At 36.3% G+C, this 26,344-nt stretch overlaps 1 protein-coding gene across 8 annotated transcripts in view; it reads left to right on the top strand.

The window, feature by feature from the left end:
• The window catches only part of LOC112858927 (A disintegrin and metallopeptidase domain 3-like), a 160,656-nt gene that overhangs the window by 37,794 nt on the left and 96,518 nt on the right, over positions 1–26,344 (top strand). For 6 of the 8 annotated variants that reach the window (XR_015250075.1, XM_086703646.1, XM_086703644.1 and 3 more), the window contains 7 exons: positions 2,194–2,270; positions 2,971–3,148; positions 16,121–16,186; positions 21,648–21,719; positions 21,956–22,122; positions 23,712–23,793; positions 25,953–26,089. Coding sequence is in view for 7 of the 8 variants with exons in the window: in XM_086703646.1 (XP_086559772.1) it covers positions 2,194–2,270; positions 2,971–3,148; positions 16,121–16,186; positions 21,648–21,719; positions 21,956–22,122; positions 23,712–23,793; positions 25,953–26,089 (779 nt within the window). In the remaining variant the exon portion in view is untranslated. Of the gene's footprint in view, positions 1–1,176; positions 1,357–2,193; positions 2,271–2,970; positions 3,149–16,120; positions 16,187–21,647; positions 21,720–21,955; positions 22,123–23,711; positions 23,794–25,952; positions 26,090–26,344 lie in introns of those variants that run through there. The other 2 variants (XM_086703651.1, XM_086703649.1) reach the window with 2 other exon arrangements.

The following is a 26,344-nucleotide window of genomic DNA, read 5'->3' as shown; positions in this document are numbered from 1 at the left end:
GGGGCCTCTACTAACTTTTTATTTCTTCAGGTAGAAGCAGGCACCTGTTTTTGTCCTGCTGTCTCTGTGCTGGTTAGGAAGGAGGATCAAAGGTATCTACCATTCCAAGCTGCTATCTCTGGTCTCTAGATTGTAGAGGCAACTAGATTGTACCAGTTCTATCAGTGCTCCAGGATTGGTGAGACAGATGCTAATTCTATGAGCAGTTTTGGTGGAGTGGGGCACTGCTTGCATGAATAAACTTTTTCCTTCTCTAGTGAAAGGCAGAAAGCTAGAATTTGCATTAACTTACTCTGTGCTGATCAATTACTCTGTGTTGCAGATCAATTATGTGTAACTAGTCCAAGTCACCACCCTTATTTTTGCCTGGGTTGCTAGCTGTGCTGAACTCATCAGGGCTCCAAGACTGGTGACACAGTTCTTTTTGTAGCCCCTTCAGAAAAATTGGGGCACCTGATATGTGAAAAATCCCTTTCCTTCCCTGGTCAAGCTGGGAAACAAAGGGTCTCTTTGTGATCATATGGCAGTGCCCTGGACAGTGTCCCTGATGTAAGGTATACCAAATCTCCATATTGGCTTTAATGGGTCTGATTTTGCATTCTCCTAGAGTGGTGCAGAAGCCTTTCAATTAGTTTTTGATTAATCATAAAGAGAATTTGTCCATGTATTACTGCTAAATTGGTGTATTTGTTCTATGGTAGGGGGTCCAGGGCTTCCTACTCTATCTTCCTGACCAGAATTTCAGCCTTTATTTCTCTGAGTACTTTTCAACTCCACGTTCTTTCTGTTTTCTTTCTTGGATTCTGATATATATTTTAGATCTGCTATTGTTCCACAGCTTATTTGAGGCTCTAGGATTTTCTTAGCTCATTTTTCTGTTTCATATATTGGATAAATTCCACTGATCTGTCCTCAAGTTCAGAGATTCTAACTCTTGTCATCTCCACTTTACTTTTGAGCCTATCCTAATAATTTATTTGCTTTCTTTGTGGCTTTTATTTCTATTCTGTAATTTCTTTCAAGATAATTTGTAATTGTTCACTGAAGCATTTATCCATGGCTGGTTTAAAATCTTATCTGCTAGTTCCAACATGTGTCTCATATCAATATTGGCATCGGTTGGTTGTTTTCTCTCTCTTTTTTTTCTTCAGTTCTTGATATAGTGGGTGATTTTTGCTTGTGTCCTTGGTATTTAAGTCTTCTGTTTTTGAAGGCAGTCACCCAGTTTAAGTTTAGATTTAGAGTGTGTTGTTTGAATGATAATTTAGCTTTCTTGTAGGTTTTAAAGTTATTCTGTTGTGCTTTGTTCTTCTAGCTCTACTGGACCTCTGCTATTGCAGCCTGTGGTGGTAAGAGGTATTACCTGTGCCACTGCCTCTCAGTGAGGAAAGTTCCTATCTGGAACAAATGGAAATAATATGTATGGCAGCTAATAATGTATAATAACAACATATAAACAAATTCATAGGAAAGAATGTGAATCATTATAGCATAGCATTAGCAAAGGAACAGAACTGACTGTACAATCACTAGAATTTTAAGTGGAGAGATGGGAATATTCACTGAAAGAGAGTATTAGGGGAGAACCTGGGAAGACTAATGCTGTGAAAGTCCATGGAGAGGAGAGCTTGGAATAAGATGATAAACATGGTGAGATATTACAGAGAAATTAAAAAAAAAAAGAAATATCATTTAAGATACTTTTGGGTAACTTAAAAAATAAGTGAAATGTTCAGATTTGAAGTCAAATTACTACTGTGAGATACATAAAGTTAGTAGTTATAAACTATACATTCAAGAAATGTGGCTTAGAAAGAAAAGATGCAGTAAAGGAAGTTGAAAAAAATTTAGAATTATAGCAAGGATTATCTAGGGAAGGATAAGAGTCATGATTATTCTTAATCAAAAAGTGTTAAGAGGAAGAGATTGCAAGTAATGCAATATCTGGTGGATAATATGGTAATGGATACATCTGAATGTTTGATGATGTTTAGGAAGTAAGGATAAACCAAAAACTTTATTTACAAATCATTCATGCACTTGTTGTGATGAGCGCTGGATGTTGTATAGAAGTATTGACACTGTGTTGTGCACCTGAATCTAATATTACACTGTGTGTTAACCAACTGAATTTAAATAAAAACTTAAAAAGCCCAATTATTCATGAATGTATCTTCATGCACTCCTCTTTAGGGCCATTGCCTTTATCAAGGATATGCTGCAGAGGTTCCAAAATCAGTTGTGACACTTAGCACTTGTTCTGGACTCAGGTAATGGCATTTTCTAGAGATGAACATGATTGAAAATCTTGTGTGGTCTTTAAAAAAATTTTTTTTAAGTTTATTTATTTTTGAGAGACAGAGACAAAGATAGAGACAGAGTGTGAATGGGGGAGGGGCAGACAGAGAGAGAGATATAGAATCTGAAGCAGTCCAGGCTCAGAGCTGTCAGCACAGAGCCTGAAGTGGGGCTTGAACCCATGAACTGCAAGATCATGACTTCAGCTGAAGTTGGACAGTTAACTGAGCCACCCAGCCGTCCCCAAAATCTTGTGTGATCTTTTAATTTTCAGAAACATCTTGAAGGATAGAATGAAGACAAAGAAAATAGAGATTTTGATTGTGTTTCTTCCCATATACTTTCTTTTCCTCCTTCTCTTTTTTAATCACTGTCCCAGGCATGCAGTCATAATACTTATGCAGAAATAGCTTCCACTAACTAGTTTGAAGAATATTCAAATTTCTTAGTCACACTAGAACCACAATGACTCCAAATGGCATAATAGAGAGAAGCTATAAAATTGTGTTTGAAAGTTTATCAAAGTACAAAGAGATGATTCTTAGATATTAGACCACAAGCACCACTGTTAAATTTCTATAAAATTTTTTATTTAATGGTGATTTACATTTCTCAGTGGGTACTCTATATTAATTATCTTTTTATTTCTTTTTTATGTGTTTAAATATTTAGGGGATTATTGCAGTTGGAGAACGTCAGTTATGGCATTGAACCATTGGAATCTGCAGCTGCATATGAGCATATGCTTTATCAAATAAAGAATAATAAAATTGAGTTTTTGCCCTTACAAGAAAATTATCCCACGACCCAAGTGGTAGATCAGTCCTACCGGATACTTGTGAAATCAGAAGTAAGTAACCACTTAAATGTGATCTTCACTTGTGTTATCTTTGATAAATTTATTCACATTGGAATGTGTTACATTTGGAAAACAGATTTATTTATTTATTTATTTATTTATTTTATTTATATATGAAATTTATTGTCAAATTGGTTTCCATACAACACCCAGTGCTCATCCCAAAAGGTGCCCTCCTCAGTAGCCATCACCCACCCTCTCCTCCCTCCCACCCCCCATCAACCCTTGGTTTGTTCTCAGTTCTCAACAGTCTCTTATGCTTTGGCTCTCTCCCACTCTAACCTCTTTTTTTTTTTTTTTGTTCCCTTCCCCCATGGGTTTCTCTTAAGTTTCTCAGGATCCACATAAGAGTGAAACCATATGGTATCTGTCTTTCTCTGTATGGCTTATTTCACTTAGCATCACACTCTCCAGTTCCATCCACGTTGCTACAAAAGGCCATATTTCATTTTTTCTCATTGCCACGTAGTACTCCATTGTGTATATAAACCACAATTTCTTTATCCATTCATCAGTTGATGGACATTTAGGCTCTTTCCATAATTTGGCTATTGTTGAGAGTGCTGCTATGAACATTGGGGTCCAAGTGCCCCTATGCATCAGTACTCCTGTGTCCCTTGGATAAATTCCTAGCAGTGCTATTGCTGGGTCATAGGGTAGGTCTATTTTTAATTTTCTGAGGAACCTCCACACTGCTTTCCAGAGCGGCTGCACCAATTTGCATTCCCACCAACAGTGCAAGAGGGTTCCCGTTTCTCCACATCCTCTCCAGCATCTATAGTGTCCTGATTTGTTCATTTTGGCCACTCTGACTGGCGTGAGGTGATATCTGTGTGTGGTTTTGATTTGTATTTCCCTGATAAGGAGCGACGCTGAACATCTTTTCATGTGCCTGTTGGCCATCCGGATGTCTTCTTTAGAGAAGTGTCTATTCATGTTTTCTGCCCATTTCTTCACTGGGTTATTTGCTTTTCGGGTGTGGAGTTTGGTGAGCTCTTTATAGATTTTGGATACTAGCCCTTTGTCCGATATGTCATTTGCAAATATCTTTTCCCATTCCGTTGGTTGCCTTTTAGTTTTGTTGGTTGTTTCCTTTGCTGTGCAGAAGCTTTTTATCTTCATAAGGTCCCAGTAATTCACTTTTGCTTTTAATTCCCTTGCCTTTGGGGATGTGTCGAGTAAGAGATTGCTACGGCTGAGGTCAGAGAGGTCTTTTCCTGCTTTCTCCTCTAAGGTTTTGATGGTTTCCTGTCTCACATTCAGGTCCTTTATCCATTTTGAGTTTATTTTTGTGAATGGTGTGAGAAAGTGGTCTAGTTTCAACCTTCTGCATGTTGCTGTCCAGTTCTCCCAGCACCATTAGTTAAAGAGACTGTCTTTTTTCCATTGGATGTTCTTTCCTGCTTTGTCAAAGATGAGTTGGCCATACGTTCGTGGGTCTAGTTCTGGGGTTTCTATTCTATTCCATTGGTCTATGTGTCTGTTTTTGTGCCAATACCATGCTGTCTTGATGATGACAGCTTTGTAGTAGAGGCTAAAGTCTGGGATTGTGATGCCTCCTGCTTTGGTCTTCTTCTTCAAAATTACTTTGGCTATTCGGGGCCTTTTGTGGTTCCATATGAATTTTAGGATTGCTTGTTCTAGTTTCGAGAAGAATGCTGGTGCAATTTTGATTGGGATTGCATTGAATGTGTAGATAGCTTTGGGTAGTATTGACATTTTGACAATATTTATTCTTCTAATCCATGAGCAGGGAATGTCTTTCCATTTCTTTAAATCTTCTTCAATTACCTTCATAAGCTTTCTATAGTTTTCAGCATACAGATCCTTTACATCTTTGGTTAGATTTATTCCTAGGTATTTTATGCTTCTTGGTGCAATTGTGAATGGGATCAGTTTCTTTATTTGTCTTTCTGTTGCTTCATTGTTAGTGTATAAGAATGCAACTGATTTCTGTACATTGATTTTGTATCCTGCAACTTTGCTGAATTCATGTATCAGTTCTAGCAGACTTTTGGTGGAGTCTATCGGATTTTCCACGTATAATATCATGTCATCTGCAAAGAGCGAAAGCTTGACTTCATCTTTGCCAATTTTGACGCCTTTGATTTCCTTTTGTTGTCTGATTGCTGATGCTAGAACTTCCAGCACTATGTTAAACAACAGAGGTGAGAGTGGGCATCCCTGTCGTGTTCCTGATCTCAGGGAAAAAGCTCTCAGTTTTTCCCCGTTGAGGATGATGTTAGCTGTGGGCTTTTCATAAATGGCTTTTATGATCTTTAAGTATGTTCCTTCTATCCCGACTTTCTCAAGGGTTTTTATTAAGAAAGGGTGCTGGGGGCGCCTGGGTGGCGCAGTCGGTTAAGTGTCCGACTTCAGCCAGGTCACGATCTCGCGGTCCGTGAGTTCGAGCCCCGCGTCGGGCTCTGGGCTAATGGCTCAGAGCCTGGAGCCTGTTTCCGATTCTGTGTCTCCCTCTCTCTCTGCCCCTCCCCCGTTCATGGTCTGTCTCTCTCTGTCCCAAAAATAAATAAACGTTGAAAAAAAAAATTAAAAAAAAAAGAAAGGGTGCTGGATTTTGTCAAAGGCCTTTTCTGCATCGATTGACAGGATCATATGGTGTTTCTCTTTTTTTTTGTTAATGTGATGTATCACGTTGATTGATTTGCGAATGTTGAACCAGCCCTGCATCCCAGGAATGAATCCCACTTGATCACGGTGAATAATTCTTTTTATATGCCGTTGAATTCGATTTGCTAGTATCTTATTGAGAATTTTTGCATCCATATTCATCAGGGATATTGGCCTGTAGTTCTCTTTTTTTACTGGGTCTCTGTCTGGTTTAGGAATCAAAGTAATACTGGCTTCATAGAATGAGTCTGGAAGTTTTCCTTCCCTTTCTATTTCTTGGAATAGCTTGAGAAGGATAGGTATTATCTCTGCTTTAAACGTCTGGTAGAACTCCCCTGGGAAGCCATCTGGTCCTGGACTCTTATTTGTTGGGAGATTTTTGATAACCGATTCAATTTCTTTGCTGGTTATGGGTCTGTTCAAGCTTTCTATTTCCTCCTGATTGAGCTTTGGAAGAGTGTGGGTGTTCAGGAATTTGTCCATTTCTTCCAGGTTGTCCAATTTGTTGGCATATAATTTTTCATAGTATTCCCTGATAATTGTTTGTATCTCTGAGGGATTGGTTGTAATCATTCCATTTTCATTCATGATTTTATCTATTTGGGTCATCTCCCTTTTCTTTTTGAGAAGCCTGGCTAGAGGTTTGTCAATTTTGTTTATTTTTTCAAAAAACCAACTCTTGGTTTCATTGATCTGCTCTACAGTTTTTTTAGATTCTATATTGTTTATTTCTGCTCTGATCTTTATTATTTCTCTTCTTCTGCTGGGTTTAGGCTGCCTTTGCTGTTCTGCTTCTATTTCCTTTAGGTGTGCTGTTAGATTTTGTATTTGGGATTTTTCTTGTTTCTTGAGATAGGCCTGGATTGCAATGTATTTTCCTCTCAGGACTGCCTTCGCTGCGTCCCAAAGCGTTTGGATTGTTGTATTTTCATTTTCGTTTGTTTCCATATATTTTTTAATTTCTTCTCTAATTGCCTGGTTGACCCACTCATTCGTTAGTAGGGTGTTCTTTAACCTCCATGCTTTTGGAGGTTTTCCAGACGTTTTTCTGTGGTTGATTTCAAGCTTCATAGCATTGTGGTCTGAAAGTATGCATGGTATGATTTCAATTCTTGTAAACTTATGAAGGGCTGTTTTGTGACCCAGTATATGATCTATCTTGGAGAATGTTCCATGTGCACTCGAGAAGAAAGTATATTCTGTTGCTTTGGGATGCAGAGTTCTAAATATATCTGTCAAGTCCATCTGATCCAATGTCTCATTCAGGGCCCTTGTTTCTTTATTGACCGTGTGTCTAGATGATCTATCCATTTCTGTAAGTGGGGTGTTAAAGTCCCCTGCAATTACCACGTTCTTCTCAATAAGGTTGCTTATGAGTAATTGTTTTATATATTTGGGCGCTCCAGTATTCGGCGCATAGACATTTATAATTGTTAGCTCTTCCTGATGGATAGACCCTGTCACTATTATATAATGTCCTTCTTCATCTCTTGTTACAGCCTTTAATTTAAAGTCTAGTTTGTCTGATATAAGGATGGCTACTCCAGCTTTCTTTTGGCTTCCAGTAGCATGATAAATTGATCTCCATCCCCTCACTCTCAATCTAAAGGTGTCCTCAGGTCTAAAATGAGTCTCTTGTAGACAGCAAATAGATGGGTCTTGTTTTTTTATCCATTCTGATACCCTATGTCTTTTGGTTGGCGCATTTAATCCATTTACATTCAGTGTTATTATAGAAAGATATGGGTTTAGAGTCATTGTGATGTCTGTATGTTTTATGCTTGTAGTGATGTCTCTGGTACTTTGTCTCACAGGGTCCCCCTTAGGATCTCTTGTAGGGCTGGTTTAGTGGTGACAAATTCCTTCAGTTTTTGTTTGTTTGGGAAGACCTTTATCTCTCCTTCTATTCTAAATGACAGACTTGCTGGATAAAGGATTCTCGGCTGCATATTTTTTCTGTCTAGCACACTGAAAATCTCGTGCCAATTCTTTCTGGCCTGCCAAGTTTCAAAAGAGAGATCAGTCACGAGTCTTATAGGTCTCCCTTTATATGTGAGGGCATGTTTACCCCTTGCTGCTTTCAGAATTTTCTCTTTATCCTTGTATTTTGCCAGTTTCACTATGATATGTCGTGCAGAAGATCGATTCAAGTTATGTCTGAAGGGAGTTCTCTGTGCCTCTTGGATTTCAATGCCTTTTTCCTTCCCCACTTCAGGGAAGTTCTCAGCTATTATTTCTTCAAGTACCCCTTCAGCACCTTTCCCTCTCTCTTCCTCCTCTGGGATACCAATTATGCGTAGATTATTTCTTTTTAGTGTATCACTTAGTTCTCTAATTTTCCGCTCATACTCCTGGATTTTTTTATCTCTCTTTTTCTCAGCTTCCTCTTTTTCCATAACTTTATCTTCTAGTTCACCTATTCTCTCCTCTGCCTCTTCAATCCGAGCCGTGGTGGTTTCCATTTTGTTATGCATTTCGTTTAAAGCGTTTTTCAGCTCCTCGTGACTGTTCCTTAGGCCCTTGATCTCTGTAGCAAGAGATTCTCTGCTGTCAGCTATACTGTTTTCAAGCCCAGCGATTAATTTTATGACTATTATTCTAAATTCACTTTCTGTTATATTATTTAAATCCTTTTTGATCAGCTCATTAGCTGTTGTTATTTCCTGGAGATTCTTCTGAGGGGAATTCTTCCGCTTGGTCATTTTGGATAGTCCCTGGCGTGGTGAGGACCTGCAGGGCACTTCCCCTGTGCTGTGGTGTATAACTGGAGTTGGTGGGCGGAGCCACAGTCAGACCTGATGTCTGCCCCCAGCCCACCGCTGGGGCCACAGTCAGACTGGTGCATGCCTTCTCTTCCCCTCTCCTAGGGGCGGGATTCACTGTGGGGTGGGGTGGCCTGTCTGGGCTACTTGCACATTGCCAGGCTTGTGATGCTGGGGATCTGGCGTCTTAGCTGGGGTGGGCAGGCAAGGTGCACAGGGTCAGGAGGGGCAGGCTTAGCTTGCTTCTCCTTAGGTGATCCACTTCAGGAGGGGCCCTGTGGCAGCAGGAGGGAGTCAGATCCGCTGCCGGAGGTTTGGCTCCGCAGAAGCGCAGAGTTGGGTGTTTGCGCGGAGCGAGCAAGTTCCCTGGCAGGAACTGGTTCTCTTTGGGATTTTGGCTGGGGGATGGGCGGGGAAATGGCGCTGGCGAGTGCCTTTGTTCCCCACCAAACTGAGCTCTGTCGTCAGGGGGCTCAGCAGCTCTCCTTCCCTTTGTTCTCCAGCCTTCCCGCTTTCTGAGCAGAGCTGTTAACTTATGACCTCCCAGCCGCTAAGTCTCGCTTGCTGTGGGAACACAGTCTGTCAGGCCCCTCCGCTTTTTGCAAGCCAGATTCGGGGGCTCTGCTTGGCCGGCGAGCCGCCCCTCCGCCCCGGCTCCCTCCCGCCAGTCCGTGGAGCGCGCACCGCCTCGCCGCCCTTCCTACCCTCTTCCGTGGGCCTCTCGTCTGCGCTTGGCTCCGGCGACTCCGTTCTGCTAATCCTCTGGCGGTTTTCTGGGTTATTTAGGCAGGTGTAGGTGGAATCTAAGTGATCAGCAGGACGCGCGGTGAGCCCAGCGTCCTCCTACGCCACCATCTTCCGGGAATTTTATATCTTTTATGAAGTAACTTGACAATTGCTTTTCATCCTGAATTTGATACACTTAAATCTATAGGTTTAGTAAACATGTTTTCACATGACTAATGCTTTTATGAGCACAAAAAAAGAAAGTGAATATCTTCAGTCAAAGCAACTGAAAAAAATAACATAAAAGTTTCTATTTTAAGCATATTTTAACATTCATGAAAGTAAACACAGATACACTTATAAACAAGGAAATACCTTCATTATAATCCAGAGTTGAAAAGTAGAAGAGAAACCAAACAATATACTACAAAGGTTTTATCTATTAAAAGAATATTAAACACATGTCTTTACCCCCCTGCCCCTTTTTAAAAACCCACTGAAATGAAAAGGAAGTTTTAAACCAGCATAAGCATACAAACACAAGAAAACAGGAGAGGAGTAATAACAATGGACGTTGGAGATAGCTGATTTAGTGCCCCAAATTTGAATTCCAAACTGGGTAATTGGGATAGGCTATTGGAAACTTGACATGTACTGCAGTACTATTCAAATGTTTTTGGAATTGCCTGTCCAGTTGCCCTAGGAAGTGATTTTAAAGGTGGGCCCAAGAAGATAATTCGTTGAAAATAAGTTGTATAAGTATTTAGCAACCTTGGCTTCCTGTACTAATCAACTGGAGACTGACATACTTGAAAGCTGTTTTCTTTGGGGAGTCTCTGAAATGGGGACACCACACACAGATGTTCTATTGTATTTCCAGGTGGAAGAGGAATATCATACTGAAACTGGTGTGTTTAAATTAAACTTGGCACATTGGATATTGGGAACCAGGCTTACACATTCTAAGAATTGTATTGGAAGACCCCTCTTCAGGAAGGAATTAAACTAGCCAAAAGAATCAAAACTAATCATATCGACAGGGTTTTCCCTGCCAACAACCCAGACACATTGCTTTCTCTGAAAAAAATAGCCTGTAAATTCCATTTATGGTCATAGGGATGTGGGAATAAACTGTTAAATACTCAATTGCTAATAAATGAAGGGGCCCTAGACATTGATGAAAGAATTTAATATGGAAGATAGAGACATGAAAAAACAAATTTTTAAAGCTTGAGGTATCAAAGAATACAGAGGGTGAAGAAAACAAAATGGCAATATCCTCAGAGGAATAAGGGAAAATATTTCATCTATAAATTTAAGAATAGAGTGCTATTTAAAAAATTACATTCAGCCTATAATTGTTCTTAGAAATTTAAAATTATGATAATAAAAATGAAAAAAAAGAGAAACCTCAATAGGAAGTTCACAAAATAAAATTTTAGAAATCACACAAAAAGTAAAGTATAAAGACAAATGACAGGGAAATTTGAAAGATAAGAAATTAAAATAAAATAAGAATTTGGGTGATACAATAGGAGTCCCAGTATGAATAAAGAGAGGAAATAAAGAGTTGAATAAATCATAAATAATCCAAGAAAAATTCTCAGAATTATTTAAGGTGAGTTTCTGTTCTGATATTTAAAAAATCGGGTTTCTTATATAGTCAAGATGCAGAATAGCCTGAAATTTCCTAGCAGCAATACTGGAAGTTGAAAGACAATACCACAATTACTTAAAGTGAGGCAAAGTAATTTCCAGTCTGTAATTCTGTACCAACCCAGAACTACATAACTGAAATTTTTTGATTGAAACTATTTCTTTTCCTCCTAATGTGACATGTTCTTACCCCCAAAATGAAACAAATAATTAAGCAGAAACAAAGAGACCCTAATCTCATCCTGATTGAAGATAGTAACCAAAAGCAATCACAACCAAATTCACAAACAATAGTTGCCAAATATCATGAACTTTCAACCAGATGAAAACATGGAAGAATTGTGTAAGCAGCTGTCCTCAATCGGTATTTTTCATGAGAATCACTATTAGGTCAAATGTCACTAGATTTTGAAACAAACAATTCCTAACTCTCAGTGGCTTAACAGGTTTATGTCTTGCTCATGAAAATACCATAGTGGATGAAACTCTCCGGTTGATTCCCTTCCTAGCTTTGGCTCAGGAGTCCCCTACTAGGTTATTTGAATTTAGTCAAGAGTAAAGGGAGAAGTGTGAATGCATCCCCACCCCAAGAGTTGGGCCTGGACAGGTGTCTCATAGACATCTCTTCTGTTGGAGAAGGAAACAAATATCCTTGGATAATTGGCCATTTCTTATAATAAAACAAAAGTGTAATAAAAGTCACTAATCCCCACCCTTTGTTCAAGAATGGTTTGACTTGAAAGAACTACATATGTTGTAAAATAATAATAATTGGAAAGGAGTAAACACGGAGCATATGAAATAGAAGTATAAAATGTAAGGTGGAAAAACACAAAATCCAAAGTGAATGAAAAAACTTCTAGTTTATATTCATGTACTGCCTCATAGGTGCCACATATTGTTTTAAGAGCTTTACATATATCCTATCTTTCCAATTTTTTCAACAATTCTAAAAGTTGGTACTGTTACCCCCTTTTTCAGATTAGGATACAGATTTATAGAGTTTAAATTATTTTCCTAGGAAATTCTCTGGTAACATGTAGCATTAAAATTCAAACCCAGAGGGGCGCCTGGGTGGCGCAGTCGGTTGAACGGCCGACTTCAGCCAGGTCACGATCTCGCGGTCCGTGAGTTCGAGCCCCACGTCAGGCTCTGGGCTGATGGCTCAGAGCCTGGAGCCTGTTTCCGATTCTGTGTCTCCCTCTCTCTCTGCCCCTCCCCCGTTCATGCTCTGTCTCTCTCTGTCCCAAAAATAAATAAACGTTGAAAAAAAAAATTTAAAAAAAATAAATAAATAAAATAAAATTCAAACCCAGATAATATGACCATGACCCCAGAGATATGGTCTGTAGTACGCTAAGGGCCTACCTTTATATAGTCTGTTTAAAAGATCCTTGGAAGTGCTCAGGAAGTAAATGTAAGAGAAAAAGCTATTTTAAAAATGAAAGACATTGATAATAAGACTAACAAATAAGAGAATAGACACTGTGAGATTACAGTCAGGTTTAAGAGAATAGAAAGCAATTATATATAAACAATGGTAGAGAAAAACCTAAGAATGTGTAATGGTGAATTTTATGTGTCAACTTGACTGGGATATATTGATCAGATAGTTGGTCAAGTTTTGTGGGTGTTTCTGCGAGGGTGTTTTTGAATAGGATTAACATCTAAATCAGTAGACTTTGAGTAAAGCAGAAATGCCTTTCATATTTGGATGGACCTCATCCAATCAGTTGATGTCCTGACTAGGACAAAAGGATGGACCATCCCACAGAATCGTCTAGGTAACTGCCTTCAGACTGGAAATTCATGATAAAAACTAGGAATAGAAAACTTCTTTGACCTGATAAAGAACATCTATAAGTATCTACCTAACATAATGAATGCTAAGTGATAGAATGTTTTGCCGCTCTTATGGACTGCATGCTCTATCCCCAAATTCATATGTTAAAACTCTAACCCCCAGTAAGATGGTATTAGGAAGTTGAGGCCTTTGAAAAATAATTGGGGTTAAATTAGGTGGTGAGTGTAAGGCTCTCATGATGGGATTTATGCTTTTATTAAAAATTAAGAGACATGGATCTCTCTCTCTGTTCTGTTGTGTGAGCATATAAAAGGAAGATGGCCATTTGCAAACTAGGAAGAGTGGTCTCACCAGATACCACCTCTGCTGGTGCCTTGATCTTGAACTTCCCAGCCTCTAGGACTGTGAGAAATATGTGTTTGTTGTTTAAGCCACCTAGCCTGTGGTATATTTGTTACAGCCTGAACTGACTAAACAGCCCCTAAGATTAGGAATAATTCAAGGATGTCTGCCTTCTCTACTTTCAGTCAACATTTTACTGGAATTTCTGGATAATACAATAAGAAAAAGAATAATAAATGGCATACATTTTTTAAAGGAAAAAATAACCTTATGTTTTTAGTGACCTAACTCTGTATATAGGAGATCACAAAGAAACTCTACCAAAGCTATCAGGAATATAAGAGTCTAGCAAAGTCACAGGAAACAAAGATATTGATGTTGTTAAGATGTTCATTTCCCCCTTATGGATCTGTAGATTCAGTGTAATCCCAATCAAAATTCCAGAAAACATTTTTGTGAAAATCGGTTCTCAAATTCATAAGAACATGCAAAGATCCTAGAATAGTCACACAGTTTTAAAAAGAAGAACCAAATAGGGCCGTCTGGGTGGCTCAGTCGGTTAAGTGTCTGAATTCGGCTCAGGTCATGATCTCACAGCTCTTGAGTTGGAGCTGGCTTCAGGCTCTGTGCTGACGGCTCTCTTTGCCCCTCCCCCACTTGCTCTCTGTCTCTCTGTCTCCCAAAAATAAATAAACATTTAAAAAATAAATAAAAATAAGAACAAAATAGAGGACTTACATTACCTCTGTTTTTTTTTTAAGGGCTAGGTAGTATATATTTTAGGCTTGTGAGGTATATGATCTATTGCAGCTACCTCACTCTACCTTTGTAGCATGAAAGCAGCATAAATAACATATAAACAAATGGGTGTGGCTTTATTCCAATAAGATATTTTTTACAAAACAGGTGGCCATACCTTGGGTTATAGTTTGCTGACCCCTGCTATAGAGATATATACCGTGATTGGTGTAAGCATAGACATATAGATCAGTGGAACAGAATAGGTCAGAAGTAGACCCACATACTAATGGCAGATTGATTTTCCACAAAGGTGCTGGGGACTTTAAAAGGTTAAAGAATAATGTCTGCATTAAATGCTGCTAGAAGACTGGACATCCATATGGAATAAAATGAATCTTGACTCTTATTTAAAAAACTGAATTAGAGCATTGGCTTAAATATCAAAACATAAAATTTCTAGTAGGGAACTTAGGAGAAACCAAATTAATGAGCCATAAACATGTGAAAAGCTGTTTCACATTAAGCATCAGGGAACTGCCAATTAAAACCTCAATAAGATATCAGCACGCACCAATAAATGGAAATGATGGAAAAGACAATATCAAATATAGGCAAAAATGAAGAGCAATTGGGACTCTTATTCTGGGTGAAAATGCAGAATGATCAAACTACTTTAGAAAGCAATCTGGCACTTTTGTATTTACTTTACACACTCACAATTATCACATAACTCAAGTATTCCATCTTCAGATATTTACCAAGAACAATGAAAGAATATAGCTAACTGCACAAAGATCTGTGCATGGATATTCATAGCAGCTTTGTTTATAATAGCTAAAATGGGGGGCACCTGGGTTGTTCAGTAGGTTGAGCATCCGACTTCGGCTCAGGTCATGATCTCATGGCTTGTGAGTCCAGCCCCACGTCAGGCTCTGTGCTGACGGTTCAGAGCCTGGAGCCTGCTTCGGATTCTGTGTCTTTCTCTCTTTCTCTCTGCCCCTCCCCCACTCACACTCTGTCTCTCAAAAATAAATAAACATTAAAAAAATAAAAAAAAATTAGCCAAAATGGCTAAATAATCCAAATGATCATTGTCAACTGAGAAAGGAGCTGAAATAAAATAAAAGCATTTATTTGGGGTCTCAGAAATGCAATTTGGTGAGTACAGATTTGGGTAGCAATCCAATTGTCCCCTAGGGAACAAAAGTGAAGGTTTTATTTTAAAGATGAAAGGGGATGCTTGCATATGTTGCTTACAAAGATTTTGGATGTTGTTGGCAGAAAACTAAACTTGGCTAAACATAATTGGCTGCTAAGGCTGTCACTAAGCAAAAGTTTGTTACTATAGCAAGTTGCAGATGTTTGTGCAGACTCCTTGGAATATTTAAGTTTGGATCCAACTCAGAAATTTGTGGTTCCATCCAGTGAGGAGGTACATAAGGCCCACCTCCTTAATGGCCTCCCAGTTTCATTTTAAAACCCCTTGATGTAAGTGACTCCGTTTTATTTCACCTTTCACATCATCAACAGGTAAATGTATGAAAAAGTTGTGTTGTATTCCTAAAATGGTGCACTACTTAGTAATAAGAACTGATGAATTACTAACAATCACAACAACATGGGTGAATTCTGAGTGAAAGAAGTCCGATATAAAAGTACACATCATATGATTCCAGTTACATGAAATTCTCTACCCTGTGGTGAGAAAATCAGATTATTGCTTGCCTTGAGCCATGTGGGCAATTGACTGAAGAACATGATAGAAATTTTCTTTATCTTACTTATGGAAATTATTACATGGATATTTACATTAGTACTAATTCATATAACTGTATTCTAAAAATGGATGCATTCTATTGAGTGTAGCCACAAGTTAATATAGATAATAAAAATAATGAGAAAATAGAGGCAAACATCTGGTGTAAAATTGATGGGGACTTATTTAGTTTGAAGGTTGCAGAGGGAGGGTCTTGGAGGAAGGTTTTAAGAGGAAAGAAACATGGTTTCTCTGGTAACTTTTTGAGGATTCTAATGATTAAGAATATAGGTAAAAGCTTCTGATTTGTTCCTAGAATTTGTATTTGGAATCTCACCTGCTTATTTATTCAGTGGGCATTTATTCTTTTATTTTCCTATTATTTATATCTTGATGAATCTGTATTTATATGTATCTATACCTCTCTTTGTGTATGTATGTCTATATATATATGTATACATATTTGTAATTAATGTAGATGATGACTACAAACAATATAAGAATTAAAAAAATGTTTTATTTAACTGATGTCCTCTGTTTCACAGAAAAAATCAGATGTTGAGCTATTGAAAAGAATTCTGAAAATTCAAATCATTATGGATAAAGCCTTGGTTCGTATTACTGATATATTTCATCATATCTTTGTCTTATGTTTAAATTCAAAGGGAATATGAAAAAGAAACTTCCCTTGGTTGCAATACAGGTATTATCCTCTGTTAACATTATGTATCTCTGTATAGCAAGACATAAAAAAAAATGTTGTCCATTGGTTTTACATTGACATATGGGGACCAATATCTATGATGTTGATTTCCAAATCATTATAGAATTCTAGCAATAATGTACAGATATGTATGTATGGAAGGGTTCTACTACACTAAATCTGTTGGATTACAGCTAGCTATAGAAATTTCTGAATCTGCTCCAAATTGTGGTAAACTCTTTTCCTTAAGTAAGTTTCCATTTTAACACAAGCTATTTTATTACTCAATTGGAGATCCTTGTTAAATATTATCTTTTATAAGATTATGTGTACAATTGCTTGAGTTCTCTAGTGGAAGTTTCGTATTTCAAAAATGAGGTTTATTCATAGGAATATTTTTTTAGTTATGAAAATTTTTGTTTATGTAATCAGTTTGAGTAAAGTCATATGAGTAAAAAGTTAAAAGATCAGATTTGTCCATTATCACTGATATTTTTGCGTAAAGTGTCTCAGTGAGTGTCATAATGTCATAAAAGGAAATATTTAGGTCTTTAAATAATTTTTAAAAATCAGTAACTTACTGTAAAGAATAGATAGACAAAATAAATAAATAATAAAAAAGCACATATAGTTTTATTACCAGGTGATAAATCATATGCACACATCCTGTTTTTAATGTGTACATGCATATTTGTATGTATTCATATACCTTGTTTTATGTATGCTATTTTGTAAATTAATTTATAATGCTTTATTTCCCACTTATTAATGAAATATATTATTTCAATTTAATTTTGATGTTCACAATATCCAATTAATAAAATATTTAATATAATTTAATCTGATTTACTAGCTAATGCCCTTTGGGAACTTTTTTCATTTTGTTTTAATTATTCAAATTATTATTTAAATTCTAGTTAGTTAACATATAATGTAATATTAGTTTCAGGGGTAGAAGTTAGTGATTCATCACTTATATAATGCCCAGTGCTCATCACAAAAAGTGCCCTCCTTAAATACCCATCACCCATCTAACCCATCCCCTACCCAGCTCCCCTCCAGCAACCTTCAGTTTGTTCTCTATGCTTAAGTGTCTCTTTTATAGTTCGCCTTTCCCCTATGGTCATCTCTTGTTTTTTGTTTTTTAAATTTCACATATGAGTGAAATTATATGGTATTTGTTTTTCTCTGACTTATTTTGATTAGCATAATACACTCTAGCTCCATCTACAGGTTACAAATGGCAAGATTTCATTCTTTTTTATGGCTGAGTGTATATATATATGTATATATATATATATATATATATATATATATATACATATATATGCATATATATGTGAACAATATATATATGTAATATATATGAATATATATGTGAACAATAGCCAAGTTATGGAAAGAGACCAAGCATCCATTATTTATTAATGGATACAGATGTATGTACAAAGATGTACATAGATGTACATGACATGTACATGTACAAAGATGTACATAGATGTACATGTACATGTACAAAGATGTACATACATCTGTATCCATTAAATAATGGATGCTTGGTCTCTTTCCATAACTTGGCTATTGTTCCCAATGATGCTATAAGCTTCAGGGTGCATGTATCCCTTTGAATCAGTATTTTTGTATGCTTTGAGTAAATACCTAGTGGTGCAATTGCTAAGTCATCGGGTAGTAGTATTTTAACTGTTTGAAGACTCTCCATACTGTTTTTTCAGAGTGACTGAGCCAGTTTGCATTCACTCCGACAGTGTAAGAGGGTTCCCCTCTCTCTGCATGCTTGCCAACACCTGTTATTTCCTAATATTTTAATTTCAGCTATTCTGACAGGTGTGGGGTGGTATCTCATTGTGGTTTTGATTTGTATTTCCCTGTTGATCATTGATGTTAAGCATGTTTTCATGTGTCTTGTTAGCCATCTGTATGTCTTCTTTGGAAAAATGTCTATTCATATCCTCACCCATTATGTAACTGGAATTTTTTGGGAGGCGTTGAGTTTGATAAAAGTTCTTTATAGATTTTGGATACTAACCCTTTATCAGATAGGTCATTTGCAAATACCTTCTCCCATTCCATAGAATGCCTTCTAGTATTATTGACTATTTACTTCCCTGTGCAGAAGCTTTTTACCTTGATGAGGTTTCAATAGTTCATTTTTGCCTCCAAGATGTGTCTAGTAAGAAGTTGCTACAACCTATGTCAAAGAGGTTGCTATCTGTCTGTCTGTGTTCTCCTCTAGGATTTTGATGGTTTCTTGTCTCACACTTAGATCTTTCTTCCATTATAAATTTAGTTTTGTGTAGGGTGTAAGAAAGTGGTCCAGTTTCATTCCTCTGCTTGTTGCTGTTCATTTTACACAATACCATTTGTTGAAGAGATTGTTTTTCTCCCCCATTGGATATACTTTCCTGCTTTGTCTAAGATTAGTTGACCATATAGTTTATTCTTTTTCTTGTGGGCTCCTATCATACCAATGTTACTATCCTTTAAGAAGTCACTGAGTTCCCAAGTCTACATTCATGATCCAGCACCTTTCAATCCCTCTTATTTTCAGCTTCATTATTTTCCATAATATCATGTTTCATCATTTGTTCTTTCCTCTGATTCTTCCATCCTTGTGCTCATTACATCCAATTGGTTTCACATCAGTTACAGTATTTTTTATTTCATTCTGAAGTTTTTAGGTCTTTTATCTCTATAGAAAGGACTCCCTGTGTCTTTTATGCTTTTCTCAAGCCTAGCTAGTATCCTTATGACTGTTGTTTTTAAATTCTGAGTCAGACATATTATTTATATCTGTTTCAATTAGATCCCTGATCATGACCTTTTCTTGTTCTTTCTTTTGGGATGTGTTCCTCCATCTTGGCATTTTGTCTAGGTCTGTCTTATCCTGTGTGTTAGGAAAGCCTCTTATGTTTCCTGCTCCTGGAAGTAATCACTTTATTAAGAAGAGGTCATTTACTGTCCAGGGCCTGATGCATCAGGAAGTGTTTCTGGCATATGATGTGTGCACTTTGCTGCTGTGTTTGGTTGCCCTTTCCTTCCGTTCATTTCTTGGCAGAGCTTTTCCTTGCCTGCAGTGGGGAGTGTTTGGACCTTGTTCAGAGTGTGGCGAGTTTTAAAAGCTGTATTGAAAAGAGGCCTGATCCTATTTCCACTAGAGCTCTCTCTCTCTCTCTCTCTCTCTCTCTGTCTCTCTCTGTCTCTGTGTGTCTGCCTGTCTCTCTCTCTTTCTCTCCTCTCTCTCTCTGAAATCAGGGATCCTTCCCTTCTGCAGCACCCATGATTCTGATCCCCCCCCCCACCAGCCAAATCACATCTCTGCACCTCCTACCCTACACAATATGGCCTCTTCTCTCCCTAGTCAGGCAGTTTGTTCTGAAGGTCCTCAGATAGATTTCTTGGGTGTTCAGAATGATCTGATATTTATCTAGCTTTTTCCAAAGGAGGAGATAAGCATAGTGCCCCCAAGGGCTGCTAATTAAATCTAAATAGCCTTTTTTTCTTTCTCCATTTAGCTGGATACTCTTACTATTCCAATAAGAACAGAAGTCATTTTCAATGCAAATGACATGCAAAACAAAACAAAGAAACCCCAAAACAACTACAAAAAATTCCAAGAGTTCCTTAAAATATGCTATGATTAGTATTTCTTCTTTTATGTTTGGTTTATCTGTCTTAAATTTTGAAGTATAGCTTTGTAAACAGAATATTGATAGGTCTTTTTTTTTCTCTGCTCAGATAATCTCTGCCTTTGCAAACTCTTGTGTTTACTGTTAATTTGTCTGCTTGATCTATGAATGATTAAGAGAACTATGTAAAAATTCCTGATAGTCAATTTCTATTTATAATTTTGTTAAATTTTATTTTATACATTTTGTTGCTATGCTATTAGTTATAGTCAAATTTAAAATGCTTTCATGTTTCCTGATAATTGAATATTTTTATCAATGCATTGTAATAATTATTATGTCCATTTTTTGCTTTGTTTTTTCATATTAATGTAACTTATATTAAGTAATATAACTATCATATAACATACGCTTTTTGTCTATTATTTTACTTGTATATATTTTCATGCTTTGACTCTTAATATCTCTATGTACTTATAATTTAGAGGTTTTTATTTTAATTTGCACTTAGTAGATTTTAATAGTCTCTGTCATTTGCCTACTATTTGGTCTGTTGATAATTTGTGATTATTGACATATATGGTTTTATTTCCGTACTCATATTTTTTATTTCCTTTGTCTTGCTTTTCATATTTTCAGTTATGCAAAGGATCAGTCACCTTCACTCATACCACCCATGCTGCACTGTGTAAATATACAGTATCATTTATTGTGAAAGTTTATATACAGAGAAATAGCAAAGTATAAATAGTATTTATTTTATTAAAAAAAATTTTAATGATATTTATTTTTGAGACAGAGAGAGGGAGAGAGACAGAGCACAAGCAGGGGAAGGGCATAGAGAGAGGGAGACACAGAATCCAAAGCAGGCTCCAGGCTCTGAGCTGTCAGCACAAAGCCCGAAGTGGGGCTCAAACTCAAGGGCCATGAGATCATGACCTGAGCCAAAGTCAGGCACTTAACCAACTGAGACACTCAGGTGCCCCATAAATAGTCTTTAAAGACCTAGGAGGATAACATCTTTTGGCCATATCAGAGAACTCTATCCATCACATTTGATTTTCTGTTAATAGTCTTCTATAGATTTGTTGGAAATTATTGAAGATACCAAGTTGCCAATTTTATGTTTTCAGCTAACACCTACAAATGTGTGCACACATAATTAGAAATATTTAGAGAAAATATGATTTTTGTTTCTTTGAATGGACATATTCTTGAAATTATTCACTATTATGGCCCTCAGAGCTCTGTGTTTAGAAACTACACTCCTTATCCAGGATATACAGTCATGTCATCTTATTTGGATGAAGGCAGATGATGGCAGCATACTATAGCAGAAAAAAAAAGACAGTAGTTTAGTTAGTTGGAGACTTGAGTTCTGCTTCTTATCCTTTTGACTATTTTCTGTATATGTAAGAGATGATCACAATCTTCTTACTTTAAGGTTACATTCTCTTACATTCTGTATATGTAAGAGTTCTGCTTCTTATCCTTTTGACTATTTTCTGTATATGTAAGAGGTAATCACAATCTTCTTACTTTAAGGTTATTGACTAATATGTAAAGTCCCTAGGTTTATGCCTAAAACTTATGAAGCCTTGATAATAATTCTATTTTTCCCTTTCACTTGAGCATTGCATTATTTTAACATTTTGTATCCATTTAAAATGTGTTAGTTTAGTAATTTTCATTAGTGATTAAGAAACAAAATTTGTATTTCAGTTTGATTTAATGGGCTCTGAAGTAGCAGCTGCAACTGAGAAAGTTGTCCATATCGTTGGTGTAATCAACACTGTAAGTATTCATGTTTCATTTAAATAAGAAACATTCCATATTAATGCAGTAATATTGTTTGTATATGTAGCATTTCCAGGTTTTTTGAAAGTATAGTCCTACCAACTAGTTTCATCCACCAATGGATTTCATCTCCAAAAAAGTGTAAATTGAATATATATTAGCATTATGTATAGAGATGTAATGTTATATTTATGATAACCTAAAACTGTATATTATGTATCTTCTGTTTTCAGATATTTTCCCAGCTTAAAGTGACAGTTATGCTAACTTCTTTGGAGCTCTGGTCTGATCAAAATAAGATTTCGCTTAGTGGGGATGCTAATGAAGTACTACAAAGATTTGTGTCATGGAAAGAACAATTTTTGTTTCAGAGGTCCCATGATATGGCATACTTATTAATGTAAGTATCTTATTTTCATTGATATAGGGTTTATCAAATTATTTAATATGTTAGCTATCAATATTATATACAAAATATGTTATGCATTTATGACAAGACACCTCAAAAAAAGATTGTATATATACCATATTGACAAAAAGAAAAATATAAAAATCTGAAGACAATGTAAGACACTAAGTCATAGTAAGCCATTATTAGAGTAGACTGTTTATCTATGGAAATGTAATAAACTTGAAAATTCAGAAAACCTTGAGATAAGCATGGGGCCTGAATGATTTTAAAGATTTTTTCAGAGGTAAATAATTGAAACCATTATTTTAACTTTAAATACAAAGTACATTAGTTAACAGAATGCAATAGTTGCATATAATGCTGGTTAAAATAATATATCAAAATAGTAATGTGGTTACCATCTGGTATATCTATACTGACCAAAGGAGTAGCTATTTAACTACTTGCACTATTTCTTTCAAGAGTATATATGTTTTTTTGTTTTAATTATTTGATTATTTAGATGCAAATAATAAAAACAGTTCTGAACATCTGAATAATATGCAATAGATTTATAAATCTATTGATGTTTCCTGTGGAATTTAAGGGCAGGTTTGGGGACTCAGGAGCTATAGTAACTAAGGATTGAAATGTATAAGGACACTTTCTACGTTCTATCTCTTTTTTTCTTTTTTCTTTAAAATAATTTTTTTAATGTTTATTTTTGATAGAGAGAGAAAGAGAGAGAGCACAAGCACAAGCAGGGGAGGGGTAGAGAGAGAGAGCGAGACAGAGAATGCGAAGCAGGCTCCAGGCTCTGAGCTGTCAGCACAGAGCCCAATGTGGGGCTTGAATCCACCAACTGTGAGATCATGACCTGAGCCAAAGTCAGAAGCTTAACCGACTGAGCCACCCAGGTGCCCAATCTTTTTTTTCTTAATGAGTCCACTGCATATTCTGTCTCCTTGTCTCCCTGTCCTCCATTCCAACATTTTTTAGATACTGTAGGGGTTCACTATGTGCAAATCATGGAAGTAAGCTATCTTGGCTTGTACGTCTTAGGACTATATCCATCCAGTGATGGCAACAGTGATAATTAATGTTTTGGAAGGATTAAGCACTGCTGGGTTTTGAGCTGTATACCATATAATGTTAAAGTAGACTTTAGAACTTAACTTTGTAGGAACTGTGTAGGAACTGTAGGAACCGTAGGAACCGTAGGAACTGTAGGAAACATAGCTTTAGGGACACCTGGGTAGCTCAGTAGGTTAAGTGTCTGATTTCCGCTCAGGTCATGATCTCATGACGGGTGAGTTCGAGCCTTGCATCAGGCTCTGTGCTGAAGTCTGGAGCCTGCTTGAAGCCTGGAGCCTGCTTCAGATTCTGTGTCTCCCTCTTTCTCTCTGCCTCTCCTCCACTCAGACTCTGTCTCTCTCTCTCTCTCTCTCTCTTAAAAATAAGTAAACATTAAAAAAATTTTTTTAAACAAAGCTTTATTGAGAAATTTAATTCTTAAAAGTCATTAAGTCAGTAATAATTTAAAATGCATTTATTCAGAAGAAAAAGTTTATTATATGAAAATGTATTATTTATTATAGTTATAGGAACCATCTTAATTATGTGGGAGCAACATATCATGGAATGGCATGTAATCCAAAGTTTGCTGCGGGAATTGCTCTGGTATGCATTTTATTCCCATGTATTCAGTAATTATCTCATGTATTAAAAGTTAATATCTACTTCAAGAAACAAAATATGTATAGTTTTCTACCATGCTGTTTTGACAAATTTTTATAAAATGCTTTTTTTGTTAGATTTGAAACTCAAATGTTATAATTTTTAGTCTTTCGCTATTGTGGTAAAATACACATACCATAAAACTACCATTGTTGCTAGTTTTAAGTGTACAATTCAGTAGTACTAAGGTAAGTTCACATTGTTGTAAAACAGATCTCCAGAACTTTTCATCTTACTTAAATAAATATTTATACTTTTTGACCAACATGGTCCTATTTTCCACTTCCTATTTCCAATCTAGCCCCCAGAATCCACCATTCTATTCTGTTTCTGTGAGTATGACATTTTTAGATTCCACATATAAGAGAGATCATATAATATTTGTCTTTTTGTGTCTGGCTTATTTCACTTTGCATAATTTCATCCAAGTTCATCTATGTTGTTGCAAATGGCAGGGTTTCATTCTTTTTATGGCTGAATAATATTCATACAAATACATATATATGACATTTTTTATACATTTATCTGTCAATGGACACTTAGGTTATTTCCATACCTTGGCTACTGTGAGTAATGCTGCATGAATAGGGGAGTGCAGATAGCTCATCAATATATTGATTTTAATTATTTTGGGTATATACCCAGAAGTAGGTATTTGCTACATCATATAGTAGGTCTACTTTTTTTTTTTCAACGTTTATTTATTTTTGGGACAGAGAGAGACAGAGCATGAACGGGGGAGGGGCAGAGAGAGAGGGAGACACAGAATTGGAAACAGGCTCCAGGCTCTGAGCCATCAGCCCAGAGCCTGATGCAGGGCTCGAACTCCCGGACCGCGAGATCGTGACCTGGCTGAAGTCGGACGCTTAACCGACTGCGCCACCCAGGCGCCCCTAGGTCTACTTTTAATATTGTGAGGAACCATCATACTTATTTCTAGGATGATTGAAACAGTTTATAATTCTACCAAAAGTTCACATTTTATATTAATCACATCTTTATCAACACATTATCTTCTGTTTTTGTTCTTGTTTTTTAATAGCAGCTATTCTAACTGGTATGAAGTGATATTTCATTGTGGTTTTGATTTGCACTTCTATGATTACTAGTGATATGAGCATATTTTCATATGCTTTTTGCTTTTTGCATATTATCTCTGGAGAAATGTCTATTCAAGTGCTTAGTCTATTTTTTTTTTTTTTTTTTTTTTTTTTTTTACCATATAATCCAGCAGTTGTCCTCTTTGGCATTTCCCAAATGACTTGAATACTTATGTTCACATGAAAACCTGTATATGAATGTTTATAGTAGCTTTATTCATAATTGCTAAAAATTGGAAGCAACCACGATATCCTTTAATACATGAATGGATAAACAAACTGGAGTAAATTGATATAAAGGAATACTGTCCAATTTTTAAAAATGAGCCATCAAGCCATGAAGACATGGAGAAAAATGCGTAGTGGCTAGTGAGAGAAGCCAATCTGAAAACGCTACATCCTGTGTATTCTGAAAAAGGAAAAATTGGAGATGGTAAAAAGATTACCGGTTGCTGGGGGTTTGTGTCTTGGTGACATCATTACTTTCCAAGTGTTTTTTTGAAGACAAAAATGCTACCTGCAAGTTGTCATTGTATTCTGTCTTTAAAAAAAATTAATTTGGCTCTCTCCCAAAAATATTTCTGAAGTCAAAACTGATTGAAAATTCAACCCTTAAGAATCTGTTTATTTTTCTAAGTGTTCATTGAAAAGTAATATAGTTACTGAAACAATGCATTCTCTTCTAAAATTTTGTTAAAGCTTATTGAAATATAATATGTAATAAAACCATATGGTAGCATTAATCTTATTTTGTCATATATCAGTGCTATTTGGATTCAACATACTACAACCCAAAAAGAAAAACAAAATTTGCCTATTTTTTTTTTCTAATTTTCCATAGTCCTAAGAAAATAGTGATATTTGGCACAGTAGTTTCTTAAATTTGTATTTGAATTTAGGTTATATGGCCAAAAAGAAAAGATCAAGGGGGTAAAAAAAAATGCCTCCTGTCAAGAAACAGAAAAAACAATTCTGTTTTGTTTTGTTTTGTTTTGCATTTAGTATCCGCAGATGATAACTTTAGATGCATTTTCAGTTGTTATGGCACAGTTGCTTGGAATTAATCTGGGATTAACATACGATGAGATCTACAATTGTTACTGCCCAGGAACTACATGCATAATGAATCCTGAAGCAATGTAAGATTTTATTTTTTATCAAATTTGTGTCTTCTTTTGGGAATTGTTTGTAGTAGTCACTGATGTGTAATCTCTTGCAATACAACTTGAGTAAGAATATTTTTATTAAATACATAAGGTGCTTGTTTAAACTTATTTAAAGTGGAGTATTTCATATTGTAGAAAATGTGTTTAATATTTCTACATTCAATGTTACACAGAAAGTGAATGTTGATGATTACTTTCTGGGGGTTTACCACACTCTTGAGGTGAAAT

The sequence above is a fragment of the Puma concolor genome, chromosome B1 (genome assembly GCF_028749965.1).
Source record: "Puma concolor isolate L17-30 chromosome B1, mPumCon1.1.hap2, whole genome shotgun sequence".
Taxonomy (NCBI): Eukaryota; Metazoa; Chordata; class Mammalia; order Carnivora; family Felidae; genus Puma; species Puma concolor.
Note: the sequence above shows the minus strand (reverse complement) of the source record. Positions and strands in the feature narration are given on the sequence as shown.